Source organism: Haplochromis burtoni, unplaced genomic scaffold (assembly GCF_018398535.1).
Source record: "Haplochromis burtoni strain Fernald_Lab_line unplaced genomic scaffold, NCSU_Asbu1 Contig_90, whole genome shotgun sequence".
Taxonomy (NCBI): Eukaryota; Metazoa; Chordata; class Actinopteri; order Cichliformes; family Cichlidae; genus Haplochromis; species Haplochromis burtoni.
Window position 1 is genome coordinate 458,067 of NW_024582451.1, and position 25,735 is coordinate 483,801.

The window sequence follows — 25,735 nt, forward strand, 5'->3', positions numbered from 1 at the left end:
GTATTTAAATGCCACATGAGAAATGTAGTTTCTTAAAAAGACATTCACATCCAAAATGATGAAAATGTCTTTTTCTTGTTTATTTACTTAATATTTATATATTTTTACAAAATAAAAAAAACAAAAACAAAAAAGCTAACAAGTCTGCAAGGATTTAAGAAGGAAAAGAAGAAAGCCATCGAACAAACAGGGACTACAGTACTTGTGTTTTTTTTTTTTTATATATATGTACAAGACAAGTTTATCCATTTAAACTTTTTTTTTTTTTTTTTTTTTAAAAACGCACAGTACAAAAAGAAAAAAAAAAAAATCACTGACAAAAAAAAAAAAAGAAGAAGAAAAAACCCATAGTACAATTCTGTCCATCAGTATTCAATGCTGCAGATTTCCTTACAATGTTGGGGGGACAGGTGGCAGGGCAGGGAGGGCCTCAGAAACAAAATTATTCACACTGGAAGGCAGACCGGGTGTGTATTGGCCTTGGAAATCATTCTCATCTTTCAAAATAAGAGGGGCCTTATGAAATATTTATAATTAATGGGAAAAGTTTCTGTACAAGTGTTGGATAATGGAAAACCTGTGCTAGGCAAAAAAACCAAAAACAAAACAAAAACCCAAGCACAGTACGTAACCATGGCCCTCCGTGTGTACAAACATGCACGCAGTCACATGACAAACACACTTTTTCCTCACAGTCAAAGCCAGTGAGCTTGCTTATATGTCTTTATATATAATATATCTATATTCGGTAAAAAATAAAATTCACAACTCTACCAATTTATAGAATTGTTTCTGCAAACTTAAAATGACATAAAAAAACAAAACAAAAACAAAAAACCCCCAAAACATAAAAAAGTCAACGGCAAATTATTGTGTTTGGAAACTGTTCAGGAGGGAAGAATTTCCGGCAAAAGTTAAGTAACAGGGAGTTGAGGGTCTAAAATACAAAACCAGCCTGCCCCCACCCCCTTTTAGAGATTACTTCATTCCTCCCCTTCAGTGGGGAAAAAAATGGGAAAAGACAAAAAAAAAAAAAAAAAAAGACCATACAGGAAACGTTCATTCTTTTAGAAAAACAGTTCTATGTTACAAGTGAAAGGAAAAAAATGTTGGGGGGGGGGGGGGGCAAGGGGCGGGAAGATTAATACGATACAAATTCCCAACACTTAGTATTTTCACCCTCTTGATGGTTTGCTTCTATCACCATTTATCTCCGATCGCCCCTCACTTTTAAAGCCCCTCCTGTCCCTCCCACCCATCCATCCATGCATCATTAACAGTGCTCGTTCTCTCGGCACAGCACCTCCTCTGACCGCGGTCAGAGCTGTGGGAGTGCTGGGCCAAGAGACTGGAGGGAAATCTTTGCAGGAGGAAGCGGGGATTTATACGTGGAGACTTATTTGCCGAAGGAGTGAAGAGCCTCCCACCCCTCCCAGCTTTTTGACACTGCGCGGGGTGAGGTCCCGTGAGTGGATGTTAGTTTGCCCCCCAGCTGTAGCTGTTGTACGCCGACTTGTTGATCTGAGACTTCTGTTGGATGGAGGCGTTCTGGCTGCGCTGTCCAGTGCCGCTCTGTGGAGGAGAGTCACAAAGTTCATCAGTGAGCTGCCGCTTTGTGCCATGTGTTTACCTAAAAGCAGCACAGCTAATGTCACAGTGAAACCACAAACACTTAATGAACTTGCCAACAAATCTTTTATAGGCAATTCACTAGATTTGTATTACTACTTATAACAGTCTGACTGCATGATGCTGAAGTGCTACTTCATTTATTTTGAATGTGCTTTATCAAAAAGACTGGAAGTTGAATATAAAAGATGGAGCTACAGTGATGTCACCCACTCATTTTTCAGCATTGACCATAAATTTTGGTCAAGCCGACCCGATCTCAGGCTCTAAAGCTGTCGCTGCATTGGTCACCGCTCGGGGAAACTGATGTCGACACACTTCCATCTTTTACTTTCAGTCTATGCATTTTTGAGCTCATTCAGACTGTTGATCATTACTATTTGATTCACTGGGTGGAGTTTCCTTGTCAACGAATAATGCCTGTATGTGTTTTTTTTTTGCTCAGCTTGTTTCTAAAAATCACATGACCTCAAATACGTAAGCATTTATATATACACACTGCACCTGTCCGTCTTGCTGCAGGTGGTGGTGCAGAATCTGAGAGTGGGGTTGTTGGTGTGGTGTCAGGATATGCATGAATGGAGCTGGAGCGTAGCCGGCAGCGGCAGGAGGGTTGATGGGGCCCCCGCTGCCCAGCGCAGAGGGCAGGCTGAATGATGCGGCTGGCGTCCCGGCGTGGAAGCCCTGCTTCTCAAACGACTGCAGGGGACCAGGAAGAAGAATAATCAGTTGGGCCACTATAGTGTTTTTTTGTTTGCTGCTACAAGACAAGCAGAAGCATATCCTGTGAGTAAATATTTCTGTAGTTACCTGCGTCTTTGTGTAAACAGACCCTGAAATATCTGGTACTCCTGTGTTGCTTGATGTCACAGAGACTCCTGCAGAGAGGGGGAAACGACACAAACTGAGCTCATTAACTATTAAACCGAATATGTTACAGTAACCACCCACGTGGTTACGCTCTGATTCTAACCAGCACAGATGATACTGGGTCGATGGACAACAAGGAAATGAATGTATAGACATTATCTATGAGGGGGGGAAAAAAATCCAAATTATAAAAGAATACTGGGAAATTCCAAGTATGAACATCTATGTGAGCACGAGTCCATAGATGATTTCAGCAGAATTTCCCTTTAGTGACGACGGCAAAGAGACTGAGGAGATGAGGAAGGATGAGATGAACAGGAAGAGGAATCAGAGAAAGATGGTGTAGCTGAGTGTATGTTTCAGGCTTTGGTCTTACTGTTGCTCTGACACTTCCTTTTTAACTCTCTATGATATCAGCTTACCAAAAAAGAAGAGACTCTGGATATTAAACAAAATGCTAGTCCCGTCCCAGTTTTCTAATTACAGATGATTTATTTTCAACATTTTCAGAGAAAATTACCCAAATATAACTGGTGACAATCATGTGCTTCTTTGCTTTGTCTTGTATGAAAATATAATTAATGATTTTGGATTTTTGACATCTGATCAGAAAAAACAAGACGACAATTTGCCCAACAAAGGATAAAATATATTTTTTTCTGTCCATTTAATTTGTTGTTTTTTTCCCATTTCCCCCAAAACAGTAATACTCAATAAAAGATGGTCAGTACAGTGCATCCCTATTCTGAAGACAACTTTAGTAACCAGATGTGCATTTTCATCATTTTGTAAATTGTACTTGTCAAAAAAATAAATAAATAAATAAATTAACAGACTAATAAAAATAAAATACATCTCTTAGTTTTCTTTAACAGAAGTCAATGAATGAATGATTAAAGATAGGTTTCTCAGATATTTTGGAAAGCAGAAGAATCTTGTATACAAGTGATATTAAATGTTTCTGTCATATTTTCTGCAGATAACACAAGTGATGGATTTTTAAACTTTTGTTTTGCTTTTAAGCTGCTAAAGAAACTGTCAGCTAGAGAGACGCTCAACCTTATGAGACTCTGTTAATCTGAAAGCACTCATTTCAGCCCTGTGTTGTGTGGAAGCTTCACAGAAATGTGTTAAAATCCTGAGTGTCCAAACACTTTTACACTGACAAGTTGCATGTTTAACGAGACACTCGTTAAATGCAGCATTTCTTGCTTTGTACACTGACAAGGTAATAAAGGGTTTTTTAATCCAGAACAAATAAGTCATTAATGAAATCTATCACAACTCCTGCAGAAATGACAGATTTCCCTTTGAGCGAGTGACCGATGTCATCCGTTGTATCCACTGTCATCATATCTAATTAGGTAACGCTGAACTTCAATACTCCAATAATGGTCAGTGATGTTCAAAGACATAAGCAGAACTTCCTATGTACCAGGTTTGGTTCAGTGCACACAGTTTTGACAAAACATTTCAGTCACACACGGCGTTATTCTGACCAATCACCAGTGCTACAGATGATTTTGTTGCCCTCTCTGTCCTTTGTTGCAAACTACGACCCTCGCAGGACAGCAAACTCTTTACTTTGGAGACGGACACACCAGCAATGAGAACATGAGTGAAGAGCAAGCAACACAGGGGAAAATGGGAAAGCATCAACCAGAGTAACTCGCAATCACTTTGTAGAAGCCCAATAATGTTAATACGACCTTTTTTTAAAAAAACAAACCAAAAAAAAAAAACACCTCTAAACACAGTGTAGCTGTTTTACATAGAAGTACATTGGAGTGATGATGAGTTACCCTGGCAGAAAATGGGTAAAGAAATGCAAACAAGGCTTGTAAAAGCGGCAGGCTGCACTGGACTATCTGAAAGCACATGTAGTGTGACAGGTCTTCCTGCAGGCAGCAGCGATGAGGCAAGGGAACGAGAGCAAAGAGGGGGGAGAAGGATGGTTGGTGACACAAGGAGGAAGACGGGAGGGACAGGGTTGGTTTCTCTCTCTCTCTCTCTCTCTCTCTCTCTCTCTCTCTCTCTCTCTCGCTTTAGGTTTAATTTGGCATGTGGCGGCACTCACCGACTCCAGGCCCGGTGACAGAGCTGGCTGGCTTGTTTTGTGCAGAAGCAGCAGCGGCCACGGCAGTGCCGTATCCGCCCTTACAGAAATCCCCACTCCCTGAAGCCTGGCCCACATCCTCATAGCCTGCAACAGTCAGACACACAGCCGCAGCCCACAGCATTAGACACACCAGGCAGGGGAAGCAGACCTGCCTCAGATAGCATCTGCAAATGATTCATAGCGTTTTGTTTGAAAATTGGACCACATGGACAGGTTTTACCAAGTTGGGACAATGCAGACGGTATCAAGTTCCCTCCGCTGTAACAACCAGAACTTTGATACCAACTGCAGCGTCTGTGTGGCAAAACCTGTCCGTCCGGTACAACAAGCAGGTCAGAATCAACGCTGACGTCATTTGCAGGTACCATCTGACCCAAGTCTGAGGGGGAGGAGGTGAGGGAAGTGAGGGGGCAGGCAGGGCGTGTGTATGGGGGTGGAGAGTGAGCTTGAGTTGGGTAATGGCAGAAAGCAGCAGATGGTGCAGCTTAGAACAAATAGGTTTTCCACATGTTGTGACTAAAGGTGGATACCGAGTGATGAATGAAGTATGTAAACTAAAGCCTCAGTGAAGTGATTGGATAGAATATATAAAAAACAGGTGAAAGAATATCATCTCAAATGTCAGTCTTTGGGGAAAAATAGGAAGATGTTGGCTTCATGTGTTGATGTGTTCAACATGAAGGTGTGTGCAGGTGAGGTGGTGGATAGTAAAGCTCTGGGGCAAACTGCATTCTGAGATGAGCAAAGCAAGCCATAGAAAAAAGCGAGAAACCCATAATCTAATCCTGTTTGTTTGTAAACTGGTACAGCCAGATGCCACTTTTAAAGCCCCTTATCCCTTTCTGTTTAGACAGCATATACTTGATCTAAAGACGCCCTTAAATAAAAGTGACATAAGATGCATTCTTGTTGTTAGAGAAGAATTACTCAGGCATTTTCCTCACATGTACAGGCACTGAAACTGTATGAGATGCAGATGCGTTTTCTGACACACCAAACCATGTTCTGGTCATGAAAACATTAAACTGTCACGTCAACATCCGGGTCACAAGAATGATTCATAAACCATGAGCAAGTGTCTTGACACAAGAATAACAAAGGCCATTACACGAGCACCATGTTTATGCTTGCAGATGTTGCAGCGCTCGAATGAAATACGCACTCCACCGATGGGAAAATCAATGGGCTCATTGTGAGAATCAGCACAGAGTCATCGGTGTCCAAGTATACTAGCACAACCCCGTAAACATGCCGTTTCAACATTATTTAGGCTCTCACCAGTGCTGTATCCATGGGAACCATAGCCACTAGCCTGTTGAAAGGGTGTGGCCGAGGCATTGACGCCGACATTCACACCGTGCTGTTTTGACGAGGTAGGAGCCACCTGGACAGGCGGGGGGAAAAAATGGAGAGTCAAGAGGTCAGCAAAGGAAAATGTGAAAAGTTCACAATCATGTTGGTGAAACACACATTCAGGTTCTGATAATGCATTTTTTAAACTGTTTAAATCGCTCTCATATTGCCACCAGAGGAAAGGCTACAGGCAGCGTCGGGGGCTGAAACAAAGCGATATCAGGCAAGTTGAAGGAACCTGTTTAGGCCAGTGTTTCTGTCACTCACAACCACAAATTTGGCTTTAACTCCAACTGGCTAGGGTGAACTTTTAAATCGTTGACAAGAAATTAGTCCCTCTTTTTTTCTATTTTAGAAAAGTTTAACGTTAAGACAAAGCTACTAGAAAGACGGGTAGAGGTTGAGCTGCAGCCTCTGTTGTCTGGCTGAAGTCAAAGATAAACTGATTGTACTTGTTACAGTAAGTAGCTTTTTACTCTCCCATCACTGCTAGCTGCCAGCTCAATATGCAACACATCTTCAAAGATGACCACAGGCTGACAGAAGCCACTCTGTCTCTCACTGTCTAAAGGGAAGAATTAATTTAAAGGCGGCCTTTTATACTCAATCTTTATTGTTGGACACCATTAAGAGTAGAATACTTACTCATGATACACTGGGGCTTGGTGCAGCCCCTCAGTTGTTGAGGAGATTATAGCTCCTGTTCTTTTAATGCCACCCTCCCATTAAGGCAACTTTCTTCTGACTGGCTACTTCTCACAGGTTTGTATTTTCAATTAACATTTGTTTCTTTCTCAGTAAAACTATACAATGAGCCTCTAATACTCTAATCTACTCCCCTCATCTACTAGTGGTGGAAATATAAGGCACTGGACTTCATACCCACACGAAAAGAAAAATAAATAAATAAATAAATCAACAACTGCTTGTTGTTATATAATAACGCTAAGAAATTGAAAACAAGGAAAAAGTTAATTATTTTGTATATCAAGATTTCTCACCGGAAACACAGCAGGTCCATACTGAAAGGTATTGGGCAATCCTGGCATGCCAGTGTAGTACGGGAGACTGGTGTAGCTGTAGCCTGGCGGCAGCGCAGGATTCAGGAAGGGCTGCTGTGTGGTGTGATGCGTCTGGCTCTGATTCTGTTGTGTCTGAGCTAATGTGGTAGCTGGAGCCGGAGAAGAGGCATCAGCTCGACCAAACTTTGATAAGTCACCTTAAAGAAAATGGGAATAAAAGATTGAAACATGATATAGCAGTAAAATAATACATTTTTAAAATAAAATGATATTTTCTAATTATACATAGTAGTAGATAGTCTGTCTCACTCTTTTAGACTTTTAATGGAGCTAAAAAACTAAAAACTAGAAAGTGTCTCACCAGAATAAGGGTTGCTTGTCAAGCTGCCCTCTCTGCCTGTCAGTGCTGTTGTGGGTGTTGCTGCAAAGGGAATGCTGTAATAATCCTGGATAAGAAAAATATTACAGTATAAGAACACAAGAAATTGAGTGCCTACATACCCATCACATAACTTGGGATGGGTATGTAATGGTAAACATTTTTTCTAAACTGTTCACTGTTGCCTATGAGCCAGTCTTTAATAATAATAATAATAATAATAATAATAATAATAATAATAATAATAATAATAAATTGGATTTATATAGCGCTTTTCAAGGCACCCAAAGCGCTTTACAATGCCACTATTCATTCACTCTTGCATTCACACACTGGTGGAGGCAAGCTACGGTTGTAGCCACAGCTGCCCTGGGGCAGACTGACAGAAGCGAGGCTGCCATATCGCGCCATCGGCCCCTCTGCCAACACCAGTAGGTGGTAGGGTAAAGTGTCTTGCTCAAGGACACAACGACCAGGACAGAGAGCCCGGGGATTTCTCAATTTGTAGAGATGGAACTACATTGCTGATTTTATTGGTTCATTTAAGACAAACCGTAAATACAGCACAGGTAATGTGTAGTTAATGTATTTTATACTTGAGGAATTTGGCCCTCAAGTAACTGCAGTAAAAAAACAAACAAACAAACAAACAAAACCAACCCCCCCAAAAACAACCCCAACTTATTTGAAGATTTGAATAGTCACACCTAAACCCCGAGTCATACAAAGCTGACAATGCTGTGTAATTTTACACTCTTAACTGTGCATAACATTATTTTACTTGCAGCAGCTAAACACATTTCACAAACAACACTTACCAGCGGTATTCTTGTCTGTAGCATCTGTAGATCATCATAGCCGTACACCTGAGGCTGAAAAGAACAGTAAATCGAGTTAGTGTGGAGTAAGTAACACAGTAAATAAAAATCTAGTAAGTACATGTGAAGCTCAGGCCATAGAAACTTTGACAGTACTTACAGGGTAGGCATGCAGTAGTCCAGGGGCCATAATGTATGGGTTGGGCAGTAGAGGGGGCACTCCGGGTGGAAGGTTTGGAGGTGCTTTCCCTGTATGCACAAATTAAAATAAACCAATAAAATGCATTTATTTGCAAAACAGAAATATAAGCCTCATAATCATCCACAATGAAAATACACCTGTGCCTGTATTTGCTAGACAATTTTACCCATGCGCTAAGCAACCAAATTATTCTAATTATTCACCAACTTGCATTACATAACCAAAGTATTACAAATACATTGCCTTTAGCAGAAATAATAAATGAAAACATTGCAGTAAAACACGTGACAAACTGTTTAGCAGCAAAGATTACACTCTACGTGTGTGAAAGAAAAAGCCTCAGGGGACAACCAAAGAGTCAGAATCATGAAAAGCACACCTGTGATGATGAGGAAATGGAAACCAGATCGAATCCCAGACAAAACAAAACACCCATGACTCACTCACTTTAATCAAAGACAATCTCTGACAAACTCCCCAAGAAATCCTTTACCACAGTTGCTCTACTGTAAGTCAACATAAATTTATGCATCCATCTGCCACCTGACCACAAAATATGCCCTGAAGGTTACATCATCTGTGTAACTGTAACCACTAAACTCTTAAGGACTTCAATTGGTTCTAAAATCTAGTCAAAATGAAGGATTAAACAACGGCCTAACACCCCAGACAAGCTCTACTTAATGCTTTCCTTTATTTTTTTCTTCTACTTTGTGTGTGCTCTCTGAAGCCAGACCACATGACCCGATCAATGACAATATTGTAACAGAAGCTCCACAATGGATTCGCATACAGTAAACGACTGACTGTCCATTTTACCACCAAGTTATTGTGAAGGCCTCACATCAAGTTACCAAGCTTATAATTATATCACTGGTATTGACTGCACAGTTTAAAGTCAGCTATGCAGAAAAAGTGAAAAGCAAACACAATTTAAACTGCATCTACATTTTGATATATTTGTGCTTGTGTTGTCTAACCTGAGGATGCTGCAGAGCTGCGTGTTGATGACGAAGATGCTGAAGACGGAATGGTCGAGGCCGCTGTGGAGACTGAAGCAGTGGCGGCGGCAGCTGCTGCTACTGGGGCACCCATAGAGGCAGTGTTGAGGCCCATGGCCAGACTGCTGACGGCGCCTAGGCCCGAGGGAGCTGAAACTGTGGCAGAGCCAACTGAGGAGGCCTGAGGAGCCCCTAAGGACACCTGTGCAGCAGCCACAGAGGAAGAGGAGCAGGGGACTGATGAAGACGGCACGGCAGAGACAGAGGAAGGGAAGGATGAAGAGTGCAGGCTCGAGTCTCCATCGACGCTGGGATGCTGTAGGGGCGGAAGATAATAAATGCGGCGAAGATTGATGAGATTACATTTCCATTAGAGTGAATGAACATATAATGTGTCCATCTACCACCACAGGAAATGCAGCTTTGAAAAATGCTCACACTGAGTGAGTGGGGGAGGGAGACCCAACCTCCTGCATAAGCTACTCATACTCATTTGTGACTTGTTAAAAAAATAAAATAAAATAAGTACAATTGATTCTGATGTAAAAATTGACACGAGCATACAAAGTGCTCACCAGTAAGCCTGAGTTCGATGTCCGGACAGATGGAGTCAGACTGTTCTGTTGTGATGGGTGAGAGCTGTAAAAGAACACAGGATATACAGGGGTTATTACACTTATCAGCAAATCACATCACATTCACTGACACTTAGGTTAACACCAATCATAATTTAGATTTAAGAGATTAGCTGCATCTCACTTGTTGTGCTGAGGAGGGGCCATGCTGCTTGGAGGCAAGTCTTCATTGTGACCCAGAGCACTAAGTGGCGTCTGATTGGCTGTAGTCAACAAGGAGGCTGAGCTGCTGTCTGTTAAAGTGCCCATGCTGGAGACTGATGCGGGCGTGACCGAGTCAGAGGCCGGCTTGACTGATACTGCAGAGCCTGCTGCAGCTGTGCAGAGAGCAAAAGAGAAACGGATGGAATAAAACCAACAAAACTCAATTAATAATGCTCAGGAAACGTGTATGTGGGCTAAATGTGCCAGAAAATATGACCTGATTAGTAAGCAGACGCTTACCTTCCACGGATTGTGCTGCCTGTATTGAACTGAAGCCATTCTGTAAAACCAACAATGAACGTGAGCTCACAGGTTTCTATGGAGACAGGCCATTGATAAAAAGCTGAAGCTTATTTGATACGCAGATATCAAATACAGGCCATGTTTAAAAACCAGTAGCACTTTACAACGAGAACAATGGAAAACAAAAGAATTTAGAAGTATAAGAGTAGAGTTTATTTTAAGAGGCTTTTGCATAACAGAGCAGGTGGTAGTTGAGCATGCTGTCCCCAGTCACTCCTCCTTTAATACTTCACTAAAAATGGGGTATTTAACATTTTAGTAGATCAAGTGAAAGAGGAAAGTGTTGGCTTTACCTTGGGCTGCAAATCCTTCTGAGGGGAGGAGGAGACTGAAGGAGGGTAACGCCGTGTTTGAGATGGTCTCTGATCGTACAGGTCCATCTGGCTGGAGTTGGAGAGAACTGGAGTTGACTCACTGCAGATTGCAATGAAATGGACAATCTCAAAGTTAATTGTGTTCAATTAATGGTTCTGACTTGAATACTGATGATAATTACAATTTAATGAGTTTTATAGACTGGGACACACACCAAAAATTGATCTAACCTTTAAAGAAGTGCCGAGTAAAACAGAGTGTGGGGAAAAAATATAATCAACATCAAAAGCCAAATTCTTAAAAGTCCAGTTATAACTGGTAAAATAATTCAGTATTCCTGGCAATCAGAAAAGTATGCAAACACTGTTGAATAAGCGGTACAAAATGTCAGACTTTATGAGAGAGACAGGCTCGACTAAAACCCTGAATAGAAATTTGTGCGTCAACGATGGCAGCTAGCCTGCCTGCCCACAACTGCCAAACTGAGTTGTTGCACTGATGCATCCCCACAGGTGAGGTTCACAACATGTTTTGTGCATACATTGTTGTTATCTTAGCACTGTATCAATATTGTTTTGATGTGGCTTCTGCTCTGGTGGGATGAGCTAGAGATGTTGATTGAGCATGCACTTTGGACTGCTCCATTAAGTTTCATGACTGTGCACATGCAGACAGTAAGTATAACTTGTGGGGACAAAATAATTTTTAAGGTTTTGGGGGACAAAGTCCCCAAACTTAAGTTAAAAAAAAAAAAAATCTGATTTAACAGGTGATTTAATAAATTATACACATCCAAGTTCTATTTAAAGTTATAGCTCTCTTGCCATTTAGACAGCAGGAGCAGCAAAATAAGAAGAACAACAAATCCAACAAATAATAAGCAGCGTGATATTGCATAGGCACGCTTAATAAGTGCCCAGAAGCATTAGCAAAATGACTGTCAATGAACAGGACTACAAAGTCAAGAAAAACTTTACTCCAGAGAACCGTTCTTGAATCAAAAACAAAAATCTGTCATTCCACAGCGTTCTGTGTCAACATAAACTTTCTAACATGAACTATCCTTATGTCGGCTGGTTGCACAGCAGATGGCACAACACTGAGTACAACTAGCAGGTCTGAGAGGAAGGTTTTTAAGAGTACTGTCCTCCATTCAAGCTCTTCCTGTTTACGTACAGGAAGAGCTTTGCTTTGGGAAGTACCAACCTGCTGGGGCTTGTGTAGAGACTGTTCTGGACCTGGTTGCCTGGTGTTGTGGTGGCAGAGGAGGACTCGTACTCTGGTAGAACTGGTTCAGACCCAAACTGCAACGCTCCAAACTGAAGATTCAGGCCTGAGATGTCTGTTGAGCCAGGCATCTCCACTGCCATTGCTGGAATCTGAGTAAAGACAAAAGCAGTTTGCTTTCTTTAAGGCCACAAAGACTGAAAGCTTGCTTTCATGCATAAGACACAAACTCTACTGGTCTGCTATTTTAATTGGATATCTGTCTGCCTCAGACAACTAGATCGAGTATTGGTGACAACACAGCGATCTATGAGGAAGATCAATTCAGTTCAACTCAATTCAATTCTGTTGTTCTGTTTACCACACAGCAATGTGGGCAATCTAACACAGGATGAAAGAAGCCAACAGCAAATTGTCACCTGTTTTGGAACCATTTTCACATCCAATGCACAGATTTTGGCATCATATTGGAAGAGAAAACATTTGGATCAGTGCATCCCTACATGAAACCAGTCTGTTTTCAATAGCTTCTATCAGGCACCTTTTCAAAATCTCTTATTAAAAGTCACCTTTGTATTAATGGAGGCCCTCTTCTTCTGCTGTTTGATTTTGTGTTGCTGCAAAGGCAGAGGACTTGAACCCTGGGCATCTGAGGAGCTTGGGGAAACTTGTTGACCTAGAGAAGGGACTCCAGCCATTTTAGGAAGGGAGGAAGCAGGTGGAGGCACCACATGGGGGGAGGATGTTGTTTGTTGTGGTAAGGAAGATGATGAGGAGACAGAAGAGGAAGGAGGCAGGCCTTTGTCCTGCAGGAAAACATCCAACATGGACGAGGTTGAGGTGGTGGCCTGGTAGGGCTGCCTCTTTGTAAAGGGCGTATGAATTGCAGACTCCGGTTGAGCCTTCATATCTAGACAATAGTGGGGGGACAAAAGTCAGAAAAAAATAAACTCAGCAGGTATTTTGTGGTACTGAAATTGAAAAAAAAAAAAAGAAGAGTAAAAAGCTCAATTATAATCATTATGAAATATACCACTTCACATATTACAGCAAGGCATTTAATAACAATAGCATTTAGTGTGCAGATAATTTATCTTCAGAGTAATTTAAAAAAGGCTCTCATCTCACCATATTGTCCCAGTGAGGCAGCACTGGTGTCCCATGATGAAGGGGTTGTGTTGGGGGGTCCAGTCTGGGAATGCTGGGCTGCCAGCTGGGCCAGTGCCTGGGCTGTTTTATACTGCTCCAAAAACTGGGACCCAGTGGTCCCTGTGCTGGCTCCTTTAGGTTCCCCCACTTCCCCAAAACCCTTGCTCAGCATGCTGACCTGCAGTGTTGGTAGAAGAACACAGACCATTATTCCAACTGAATAAATACTTGAGCCACAATAATGCAGTTATGCTGCGATATCACTATACTCGCCCGAGTTCTGTGTGGTGAGGAAGTGGTGGACTTATCAACGTTAAAAGATGATTTGCATTAGTGAGCTATCTGAGAGGCGATGTACATTTAACGGCAGTGTTAGGAAAAACTGCCATGCTTTGTTCTTTAGAGTCTCACCATGTTGTGCTGGGTGTAAGGGGTGCTGGAGGATGTTTGAGAGAGGGGCACTCCTTGCTTGGAGTTGCTGAAAACCAGTGACTGGGACAAAGAGGGGGGCTGGGTGGCCTCCATGGGGGCATTTTCTGTCTCTGAGGAAGAAGATGGTGGAGTCTTCCCAAGGAGCACTGCGAGATCAATCCTATAACAAGAAATTTAAAAAACCATTCATTATGATACCTATAAAAAGTTTCAATAAAAATAGGTTAATTATTGTAAAGCTGCATTCATTTTCATTGTTTTCTTGATTAATCTTTTTTTACTATTTAAATTCAACAGAAGTATCAAGTGAGCGATATTAACACTGCTCGTTTTTGTCCAGCTAGCAGAATAAGTAATTAAATATTTGCACATTTTCTTGATAACTAACAGTACAAGCATATGGCCAATAATTCTCTGAACATCAACTCATTCATAAATCAGTTGATCAAGAAATCAATTATAACCGTGTCCACAAAAAACAGAGAAGGTTACAAAACAGTGACTGCTCTTTTTCTCTTCATCAATTCCCAGAAAAGCAATTTGCTCAGCAGCAGTGTAATAAATTGTGTAAGTGACCCACCTCTGTCCCTTAGTGATGGTAACATTCTCTTGAGGCGGAGGCACTGACGCTACACTGGAAGCTGTGAATATCTTGGTCTCTGAAAGCTGCAGAGGAAAGGAGAGCAGAAGATGAAGTTTTAGTTCTGTTCAAGTGTGCAGATCAGAATCAGTTCTAATCTACTTTCAGCTGCTCCCTTATTCTCAACGGGTCGCCACAGCAGCTCCACAAGTTTGATTTAGTGGGTTGACGCAAGTTCCTCCTGGCAAGATACTTGCGTCTCCTCCGAGCAAATATGTAAACCACTACACCATGGAGCTGCTATCACCATCATTAATACTGAACTATAACTTCTTCGAGGACAATGTACTGTTTTTGTTAAAGAAATAATGTGATTGAGGTAAAAATAAAACACTCACATCTTCATTCCAGTCCTCAGTGCCCCACTCCTCTGTGGCAGACCTCCAGGCACCTGTGAGTGAAAGAGAAATAGTTCAATGATTTCACGTTGAACAAAGAACTTCAAACAGAATAAGGAATGCAGAAAAAAAAAATCAAGAGGGGAGTGAAGACAGGTTTACCAGGAGCAGAATCAAACTTGGGTGGATAATTTGTTCCCTCTCCTGCAGAGTATTCCAACCCTGGAGACAGAGACCGAGGTGAGGAGATTAAAGCTAATGTAGAGTTAACCAGAGGAAGTGATCATTCTTTAGTCAGAGCATTACAATATGTCTGAAATGTGTGTATGTCTCAACTATCAAGCAAACCATCCTTGTAGTCTTTACAACAAGAGCTTCTTTGGCAAGCTAACCATGCTTTTTAAAATAGTTTGGATGTTAAACAGATGCTGAATTGATAAGATTAACTTCTCTTATTGGAGAAGTTTGTGGATAAATTCACTTACTAGCTCCCTCCTCTAGCTCCACGCTTCCTGTGTTGTTCCAGGTACTGCCCCCTCCGTAGTTTTCTTCTGTCTGAGCTGGCTCCGCATAGTCAGCAGGGTTGAATGTTCTGGGAAACATAGTGATAAGGAGTCAAGAAGTGAATGAATGGACTAATGACTTCCCCAACAACTGAAGGAGTGTCTGCATAAGTCACAGCTACTACCTACTCACCTACTAGAGGATAGCCCTGTTTGAGCAGAAGCAAACGCTCAATTAAGTTTTAATGAGGTGCACACCACAACTGATTAAGGTGGTTGTCTGCTTGCAGTGGTCTTTTGACATCATTAGGCTTTTTATTTCATAAAACACTTCAGAAACAAAACCAAACTTGCAACAGGAAATGATATGTAAAAGAAATCCTAAAAAAAACTTGGTTAAAGCAGTGAAACTACCATTGTTGTAGTGGGGAAGCATCTAAGTACTGTTTTAGTTTTTCAACGACTCTTTCCTGGCAAGAAACATCTTTCATTATTTTGACACATCCATGTATGCTGAGGAAATTACAGCTGGTGCAGCCTAGCAACATGATCAAGTGCAACACTTTTCTTTTGAGTGAAGCCAAGCCAAGCAGCTTTCATTATTTGTCAAAGATCCTTCCTGTGCAAATCAAGATGCATTTATAGCTTGGATGAGCATATTAAATGACAAATTTTAAGGGAAGGCCATATCCATTTGATATCCTATTAATAGAATGAGGTGTTTTAATGTCTGCTATTACATTATCCTATTTTATAGCACTCAAAGGCTCCCTAAAGAAAGCAAGAACACCACATACACACACAAGAGGCGATGCACTCACCTCCTACTGCCTGCAATATCATATCTGGGCCCCTTATCATTCTGGCTTTAGAAGAAAAATAATGGTAACAATTACAAGATGAACAACAAAGTAAAAGAAAAAGCTTTTTTTTTTCCACCACCACCACCGACAGCTACAGCAGCGTAAGCAAAATGCCTTCAAGCTGCCTGAGCCAGTACTTTAATAACAACTCTGCTCCAGTCAATCACTCTTCAATGCAAAGCAAGCCAGTGTGCTTTTAGTCATAGTGGGTCAATACACAAGAAACCCAGCTGAACTGAAGTATAGGCTTCATAAATCAGCCGCAGACAAAAAACAGCTGGTAGATGATGGCAGTTAGCAGTTTCATCGACACCTTCAATCACACAACTACATGAGCTCAAAGCTATTGTTGAACACACGGTGCATCGGTCTGCATAACTCCATCCATCTCAAATCACACAGTCTCTTGTTTAGTCTCACTCTCATTTACCTAATAAGTTGAGAATGTCACATACACACTCTGTGATAACTCTGTACAGCGCCAAATTAACTGCCTCGATTCTGACAAACACCCCACCAAAGCAAACCTACACTTTTACTACAGTTTTTACAGCTGTAAAGATATATCAGCCTGTTTCATTGGGTTTCTATATATGTCAACATAAAATGATCCCATGTGTGTGAAACAGAGTGGATTTCAATCTCTTCCCTCAGTTTCTTTTCTGCAGACAAAGAAAGAAATTAGTTGAATGCAACACCAGAGGAGAAAAAAAAATGTCAGTTGTAATGTGGGACTTTAACTGTGTTCTCAGATCCGAGGTGCGAAATTACTTTCTGCCCTTTTAACCTGGAAAAACTTTGTCTGAATAGACACTAATCAATAGGTGGTTTAAAAAAAATGGGGTTATGGAAACAAAAATGGGTGGGTGGAGGGTGGTGTGATATGATTTCTGTCCAGAAAAGACAGGAAAAAACCCAAAGATTACAATTTGCATTTCTTAACAAATGGATACGTGTTCAATTCAGTCATTTTAACACACCTTGAACCAGGCTACATTAGTGATAAATCCAGTCTTCATGTTACCAAAATCTGGGTTGGCGGTTTTAATGTGGCCCCATTAAAGAGACTGAAAGCACTATTACTTCACAGAGAGACTCACACATGCAGATAATAACCAAATCATCTACCAACTTCCCTTGAATCATCTAAACCGTCACATCAACTCTGAAACAAATCTATCTGATCAGCTTATTCATTGGTAATTAAGTGTGGTACTCATTTCCCTTTTAAACCCGAGTATTAATTTTTGGGTTTAGTTCAATTTCAATGAAATCTGAAAGCAAAATGTGAGGTGAATAGCATACGTTGCCTATTAAAGGCATAAAATATCAGTGACGCACATCTACAAGCAGGTCTGAAAATCACCATCTTATCACACAGCAACAAGTACTTTATCTGCTTTAAGGCAGTTTCCTTTAAAGCCATACACACTTCTCTCAACAAACATTGGTGCAAAGCTGGTAAACAGTGTCTGCCAGCATCCAGAAGCAAAAGCAATAACAGAACTATTGTGTGCTGACGGTGAGGACAGTTTAGGTAACACAAAAACGTCTCAGCCAGCACTGTAAAACATTAGCCCCAAATCTGTATGAAAAGCGTATTATAGTGTTTGAGTATGCAAGTCAATATCTAGGTCAACACTCAAAACAAACACAGCCAAGACTGGAACACTTCCACAGGCTCAGAGAGCACAGACCATAAAGATCCTACTGCAGGTTATCGTTTGCACCATCATAGAGCAATTATTTTACATTCTAGTCATTCCCATAGGTTAAAACCATGTGCAAGTATGCTTTTTATTGTATTGATACAGCAGCTTCAAAACACACTTTGTTTTTGTAAGAACATCAGATTCAGGCTTCTCCAGCAAGGGAGCCATTCAGTTAGGACGCACACACATATACACCCAGAGTCACATCATACCTGACTGCTCACAACCTAATGACAGCACAAGTCTTACTCATACACTGCCCAATTAATGACAATCAAATGAGTCGAGAAAGCCATCACAGTCAGCACAAAAAGCACTTCCTCTGTTTTGACACCTAACTGTTCAACTGACATGCGTATTAACTGCACCCTTTTGCGCTCAGAAAGACTAAAGAACACAAGCAAAACAAACTGAATAATCCTGCAGCCTGGGGCCAGAGAGCTTAATATAACTGTAAAGCTAAACTAGTTCGGTCCCTGACAGTCTTCTTCATAAATCAATCCAAATATTACTCTAAATAAAATCTTTAGAGACTGCAAACTCTGAAGAGAGATATTCAGCCCACGCTGTTCCGTCCCATTGGCTGATGTATGTCCTCCCTCCTTTGGATTAATGCTAAACAATAGGCTGGGGTCCTGCTCTCTGGTGACCATAGCAACAGGTAAAAGTGGAACAAAAGGCCTTCTCGATTTAGGCAATGCAGGTATTCCCTTACCCCATGCCCTGTGCTGAAAATCTGCCTCCTCGCCGTCCAGATGCTCCTGGGGACAGAACGAGACTTTGTGTCAGTTTCTCAGTTCGACAAATCTTGCCATAAGAAAGGAAGCCAGCAGATTATGTATGCATTGCAAAAAAAAAAAAAAAAGCCCAAAAATCCCAGCTACCCCTTGTTTTGATTAGACACACGTCCTTCAAAGAACAGTAAAGAGGATTACTTACCAACTGCTCCCCTTCCTCTGCCTCTTCCCCTTCGGCCTCGCTCTGCACCTCTTCCAGCTACTCCAGTCTTGCCTCCATCTAAGCCATTCTCTTGGCCACGAACTTGAGTAATGAAGAGAGAGCAAATGGCTTCAGATTTCGACACAATAGCGTGTGCAAAAACAGCAGACAATTAAATAAAACCTAATGTTTGGGAACCTTAACAGCCCCTCAGATAAAATCAAAAGGACAGACAAATGTGCTGGCTCCCCTTTCCTATGACGATGTATGCAGTTTAAATAAGTTCTAAAAGGCTTTCTTGCACTTTTATTTTCACAGAATTCTGGTGCACCTGTGCAACCTTTCTGTATCCAACTTCATCTAAATGACAAAAATAAGCCAGCAAGCAACTGTTCATGCAAACCATACATTTCTTTTCTCAATGAACCCCTTTAGGCAACAAAAGCAAAAAGCCTTTTTTACAAAATGACTCGATAAACTTGAGTCTGACAGAGCACAGGCATGACTCAAATTAACAGCATTCCTTGACTTGTGAAACATGATGAAATTCAAAGAAAAAAATCTTTCAGGCTGTACATTTACAGCATGCAATTTGATAAAATAACCACCTTGTTAGTGACCATTTGTTCAATGATTTCTTTTCAGAGTTGAGGGCAAATTTTTTTTTTTATATTCTGAAGCAGCCAAGCTGACCTCTTCATCTAAACCTAAATCAAACTAAAGCCAAAACTAAAGATGTAAAGACCAACAAAAATAAACAAGAACTGCAGACAGATACAATAAAGGCCTGGCAAAAGATCACAATGAAGGTCCACACTCTGGTAATCTCAACTGGCTCCACACTTCAAGCAGATCTTGACTTCAACAGAGCCTTAAATAACCAGAAAATTATAATGGTATTTGTTCAATTAAATCTGAGCCTCTGTAAATACAGGACTGTGTATAAAAATGACAAATTTCTCAATATTTTTGTTCAATCCCTTCATACTTGAATTCAAGGTCAGAAAAATCTATTGTGTTGGCAGACACACCCATTTGTAAAAACTGAGTCACTGACTAAAGTTTCCAGATCAAACTGTAGAAGAAGGCAAATCAATGTAAGGATGAGTTAAAGACTTACACTCTCGTCCCCTGCTAGCGCCACGTCCCTTGCGTGGAGCTCCACCTCTGCGACGTGCTGCATCCTTCTCGCCTCCTTTCTCTCTGTTCTCTTTTCCTTCGTCTCCAGTTTCTGCCTGGCTGGTCTCCTTCTGACCTGACACCCCTTTCTTCTTTCCCACCATTTCCCAGGAGTCCTTAAGAAATACATAAATATAGCATTACAATGATGCTCGTCTAAATCAGAATACTACAGAACTGATTGTCTTGGCACATTTCACTAAGATGGAAAACACACACTGAAATGGATGAAAGGTTAGTTGATAAGGTGATGATCTGAATTTTTTTTTTTTCCACTGTTAGAGACCCTCGGCCAAAACAGGAAACTACGTGACCATTACGGCCTTTTCATAGTTTTCTGACGAATATCTCTTCCTTTTCCATCGGTTGCAGCAACATCGCTCTGTGCCATCTGGAAAATGTGATGCTACCACACTTATGCATCATACAAAGACCTGTAAAAACGGACCTGTTTGCAGATGTGTGCCATGCCGCTATACACAGAGATTAACAACAGGGAGCATAAACTGCCACTAAGCTTACGTATGTCTGAATCTGATTGGGATCGCATTTCACATACAGTGCATTAAGAAGCTGTTTAGTGGAAGCTGTGGAAGCTAGTTGAAAATCACAATTGGAAATGTTGTTCATTTTATTTATTCCCTACCAAGCCATATAAATCAAACTCCTTTTAAAGTCTTTACTCCAATGAACCAGTATTTGACAATCCAAAGGGCATAGCATCTCTTGATCAGCTGTGATTAATGTGTAACGGCAAGATACTGTTCAAAGTCTTACTCTAGTTTCAATTTCTCACCATGTTCTACAAGTCAGATTATTATTCAAGCTTTTAAGTTATTTTTTGATAACTTATAGATAAACATTACACACATTTAAGTAGCCAAATAAAGATAAGATATGTTATCTGTGCCATCCGTTTGTCTGTCTGTTAGCGACACTGCAACAAACGTACCAAGCAGAATTTCCTAAAACATCGCAGAAAGAAGAACCCAAATATTTTTATGGAAACTAATAGGAAGCTTATGCCCTGTGAATGCAGTCTCCACTTCAGGAGATGACTGCCCTCCTTCAAGTCCCCTTCTGGTTTTCAACAGGTCAGTGACAACATACTTAGGGGATGCAAAAGAGGCACATTGACAAAGAAAACACAGAAAATGTACACAGCTGCAGTACCCACTTTCAACAGGAAAATGAATGCACAGTCGCCCAGTAGAAGACAATCCGCTTCCAAACAATCACAGCCTGACTCAGACTGACTGCAATAACTCTCAGACAGATTGGCAAAGGTTTGAAAATACTTGCTAACTAATTTATAAATGTAGAAAGATTGCAATCAATCAGCACTGACAAGTGCTGTACGTCTGCAATGAGTCTCTTTGCAACTGGGGACTTGATTCAACTGGTTGCCAACTTGTTGGATTCTGGTTATGTTCCTATACAAACGCAAGGTTCCCATGCACCTACTAAACTGCCGTCCTGCAGCAACTCCATCACTATTTGTGGAGGAATTTCTGAATGTGCGTTTCAGACCTATGAGGTTCTGGCTTGAGTCATTTAAAAGTAAATGTGAACTTCTTTGTATCTAGACAGCAAAAGACGACAGCAGATTTATGATTTTTAATGATTTATCTGTTTAGTGCTGTATCGCTGTACACAACCGCATTCAATTGAAAACTGATAGACTGGCGCCATCTTATCGCCCTGCTCATGCATCACAGTCACTTTGAACATGGCATCTGACCGTTTGTGGTACCCATCTTCAAAGCAACCATTTCAAAGGCTGCATGTTCATTGAACCTGGTCACAATAATTTTAGTTGTGCTGCTGTCTCCAACCACTGTTTTCCCTGATGTGATTGTAACATCCAGTGTGGCACTGATTTCACAAGAATCCGGTGCTCACAGCACAAGCCTTCACACAAAGCCAATACTCACAGTGTCTGGGCTGCCCTCCAGCAACACGTTGATGGCTCTGTTGACATCCCCGTTGCAATCATGCAGTGCGATCATAGACTCATCCTGATCCTTGCCTGTGATGTCAATCAGCTGGAAAAGGAGGGTTTTCACAATCAGACAGAGTTGACCCATGACATCTCTGATGTGTCATTTGTTAAAAAGTAAACTCTTTTAATTACACTTAGAATAAAAATCTAATTTTATCAAAAGGTCAGTATAGAGGGTTAACTACATGCTTCCTGAGATTCAGCAGTTGAGTAGACATTCAGTACCTTTGTAACAAGACCATAGGTAACCAACAGATTGTATATAAAGTTAATTTTCTATGAATACTCTGACTACATCCACTTGTTTTAGTTCCTAAATAAAGACACTGATTTTTGAGAAGTAAACTCTCTTATCAGAAGGTGACGATGACTTGTTTTTTGAGTTTTCTGAACTTAGATGACAATGAGTGTGTGTCAAAATTAATGATTTGATCATTAAAGCTGACAGGCCTGATATCATTTATGGTTAAATCCTGTATATGTTCACTTAAAAAAAAAAACCTAACACAAGAGACATACATGTCTAATGCCAAGCACAATAAATGATACAATATAACACGTGTCAATAAATGAAGTGGTGCAACTACAAAAGGAGCAGGAACACCTAAACAGCAGGACAAAAAGAAAGTGCATCTGCTCACCTGTTTGACCTTTTCTTCAAAGTCATCATTGTGATCTGAAATCATCTGTGCGAGTCGGATCTGCTCTGCGGTAGCCTGTTCCAAGAGAGTGAAAAAGATCCAAGATTTGCATCAGCAAACACAGGATTTGCATTGTTGAGAAAACATAACATTTAGATGTTAATAGAATCTGTAGCACTAAAGTTATTATTAAAAATTGAAAGCACCTTTGCATCCACTTCAGGTTTACTAATTGCAACTAATTTACCATTTTCAACAACAACTACAGTGCTTAAAAAATGCTAACACTTGTAAATAACCCTTTTCACACAACTACTATACCACAAAGAGTAACCACCGTCTTTTTACTGTTATCATCAAACCTGCATATTAGTTGGTCAGACTGTGTTCCCTATTGGGTTTTCAGACTGAAGCCGTGATTCCAAAAGCTCACAATCAGAGATTTTGTTCTCGACTTGTAATTACTCAGCAGCATCACCCCAACTTATCCAAAGCTTTTATAGTGAGGATGGCATCATCTGCAAAAGCCCTTTACTCAGTAAATAAAGTGAGTTTTGACTGAATTTTTAAAGTTATACTTATCTCAAATCTAACTGTAACAAGTATGTAACTTTGTAGCTAAAAACTTGTATGTAATTACGAGTTGAAAAAAGAAAAGAAAAAAAACCCTTGTCTGAGTATATTCAACCTTGGTGCATATCACAGAGCATCTGGGCAGTGTGACAGGTGGTGAGTGTGAGAGGGTACCTGAGGCCTCTGCTTGTGCTGTGTCTGGCTCTGTGTCTGGCCCTGTGTCTGCTCCCAGTTGCCCCGGGCTCGGTTCCCGCCCATGGACGTCATCATTTACAGTATATACAAATAACAGTATTTACAAAGGAATAACACCTGAGAAGAGAAGGGTGAGAAGGAGTGTTAGAAGGGCTTGTGACTGTGACCTACTTATGTCGCGCACACATATGGTACGATACCACTTCCTCAAACTGCCTGGTTGCTTAATGGTTTGCTGGAAGCTGGCAGTGATATCACCTTTGTTCCCAGACCATGTCTTAAACCAAGGCCACCCGAGGGAGGACAAAAAAGGGAAGAGCTCCTTAGTAAACTGGGTGCAGCTGCACACAAGGAAAACGAGCACTAACTTATTTACCACTCAAACATGATGCAACACTTTATGCATCAAAACAGCCTTAATGCTGAGGTAAATCTAGATTACCAAACAACCGAAAGTCTTTAAAAAAAACAGCAACAAAAAACAGACATATATACACTTTGGAGAACACCAAATGGGGAAAGACAACATACAATCTCACACAGTACTGTTAACCTTGCTATCGATTCCTTAATCTTGCACATGTTACGTAAAACCCTGTTTTGATTCGCGCACAAACAAGCCTAAAAACAGGGCCCGTCGACCATATCCAAATCTACTATCCAGCCACATGGCCAAAATGCTAGCCAGCAAGCTAATAGTTGAGGGGAAAGCATCCAGCTTTCAAGTCTCGGTGGGCTTCCGCTTCTCACGGCTTCACCTCATGGCGACAACGAGGCTAACTTTAACGGCTAACCTGCTAACTAAACAGTGATACCTACCTACACAAAGCTGCGTCGCTAGCTAACTTAGCTTAATAGCAAACAAGTTAATTAGCTCGCTAACAACTAACGGAGATTTCGGGTTCGACCGGGTGAACCAAAGAAGAAAAAAATACGCCCATGCCACTCCGATGCCACCGGTTGTCTGCTAGCGACTGATAGCCACGCTAACTAAACAAACTAACGTCCTCTTGGTTAGCCAAGAAACATTAGCCACGTTAGCGAATTAGCAGCCGCGACACCGCTCTGCAACATTTACAACCAGTGGCCCCGGCGTACTCTCACGGACCGGGCTGAAGGCGTAAAAAACCGCCGAGGCTGAGGGTAGGCCGATAGGCCGCTAAAATGAAAATAAATAACAGGCAATACTGACCAGAAACCCGGCTCAGTATTACACACTGCTACACAACCGGCCGACAAGTAATCTCGCTGTCGACCTCCGGAGTAGGATTTAAGACAGGATTTAAATCCTGAACCCCGAGTGTTATAAGCTATATTGAGAAAAATAAAGCGAGCCGACTCGCTCACACAATAAGCGAGAGACGGTGAATTTACCTGTTTCTTTTCCACTCTGACACCACGGAGAGCTGCGTCACGTGGTTTGCAGAGCGCTTCGAGGAAACTGGACCCACACCACGTGATCAGCAATATACCGTCAGCGGAGAGACGTGACATGTCAGAGCTGGAGAAGTAATAATAATAATAATAATAATAATAATAATAATAATAATAATAATAATAATAATAATAATAATAATATATTCAACTAATGTGTAAATGAACAAGTAATAGTCGATATTTATGCACAAGTATACTCATAATAACACCCTCATATGTAGTATATGCATGCATAAATGCTGTGATAATGTGTGAGCACCAGTTCTCCAGGCATTCTGATGTCTTTCAAAGTTGTCCTCCGGACATTGGCTGCTTTTTCACTCATTTCTAGTCCAGCCCTTGTCAACATACAACACACAACAAAGAACCAATTGTGAATTGCATCTTTAGACACTTTGTTTCCAGCAGCCTGTGTCAAACACATGGCTTATTCCCATTTGTTTAGCTGAATCTATTCAAAAATTGACAGACATAAAATACAATTTTTGTGATTCCCAAAGTGCTTCTAACAGAAAACTTGGCATATCTCAGCATGATGTGCTTGTGCTATAAACATCTTTAAGGAAACTGGATATGAGGAGGATAGAAGCAGTGAAGCAGTGAAAGACCTAAAAAAATATCTTCAGCAGATGAGCAATATCTAAAAGCCACGTCCTTAAGAAAAAATCCAGAAAAGATCTGACACAGGACCTGAGAGATGTATCTGGTCCTTCAGATGATCCATCTACTGTTCGTGAAGCCTCAGAAATGGTGGCTGTCAACAAGTCACTCTTAATGAAGGAAAGGAGGGAGCAAAGTTTGAGATATGCTAAATTACACAAGACCTGGACTGAAAGTCAGGGGAACCAGGTCTGGTGGAGTGATAAATACATATTTGAAATATTTGGTTCAGACTGTGTTCAGTGTACAAAGTACAAAAGTAGAGGTACAAAGTGGTTGTTCACAACCTAAGAGTTCAGGCTGTGTTGAAGAATTAAAGGTGATTATACCAAATATTAACTTTCAAGTATAGTAGAATTATTTTTCCTAATATACTGCATTTTAATGTATTTTAG

At 40.9% G+C, this 25,735-nt stretch overlaps 1 protein-coding gene across 9 annotated transcripts; it reads right to left on the reverse strand.

Annotated features, from left to right (window-relative positions):
* Window positions 1-287: 287 nt before the first annotated feature.
* ubap2l (ubiquitin associated protein 2-like) lies at window positions 288-24,694 on the reverse strand. Of its 9 annotated transcripts, none has more exons than XM_042222642.1 (30): window positions 24,618-24,694; window positions 23,223-23,360; window positions 22,476-22,550; window positions 21,767-21,877; window positions 19,774-19,948; window positions 18,654-18,755; window positions 18,430-18,475; window positions 15,961-16,005; window positions 15,122-15,228; window positions 14,799-14,858; window positions 14,637-14,689; window positions 14,239-14,324; window positions 13,638-13,818; window positions 13,206-13,404; window positions 12,647-12,987; window positions 12,057-12,229; window positions 10,829-10,949; window positions 10,473-10,548; window positions 10,153-10,345; window positions 9,969-10,032; window positions 9,373-9,709; window positions 8,351-8,439; window positions 8,191-8,244; window positions 7,355-7,439; window positions 6,973-7,190; window positions 5,897-6,002; window positions 4,577-4,702; window positions 2,440-2,507; window positions 2,134-2,328; window positions 288-1,572 (listed from the first exon to the last, which is right to left on the reverse strand). In XM_042222642.1, exons 2-30 carry the CDS (start codon window positions 23,316-23,318, stop codon window positions 1,477-1,479), a joined length of 3,678 nt encoding a protein of 1,225 aa, XP_042078576.1. In that variant the 5' UTR covers window positions 23,319-23,360; window positions 24,618-24,694; the 3' UTR covers window positions 288-1,476. The 9 variants fall into 9 exon arrangements, with proteins under 9 accessions (XP_042078576.1, XP_042078577.1, XP_005927639.1 ...); XM_042222643.1 differs by lacking the exon at window positions 24,618-24,694 and adding an exon at window positions 24,436-24,611; XM_005927577.3 differs by lacking the exon at window positions 24,618-24,694 and having other exon boundaries at window positions 10,473-10,512; window positions 10,829-10,919; window positions 23,223-24,611.
* Between the last annotated feature and the right edge of the window lie 1,041 nt (window positions 24,695-25,735).

Coding starts and splice junctions, on each gene's coding strand:
- ubap2l (XM_042222642.1), bottom strand. CDS start 23,318: ATGATGACGTCCATGGGCGGGAACCGAGCCCGGGGCAACTGGGAGCAG. Junction 6,003..6,972: donor ATGGACCTGCTGTGTTTCCG/GTGAGAAATCTT, acceptor CCGCCTGTCCAG/GTGGCTCCTACCTCGTCAAA. Junction 2,329..2,439: donor CTGTTTACACAAAGACGCAG/GTAACTACAGAA, acceptor GGTCCCCTGCAG/TCGTTTGAGAAGCAGGGCTT.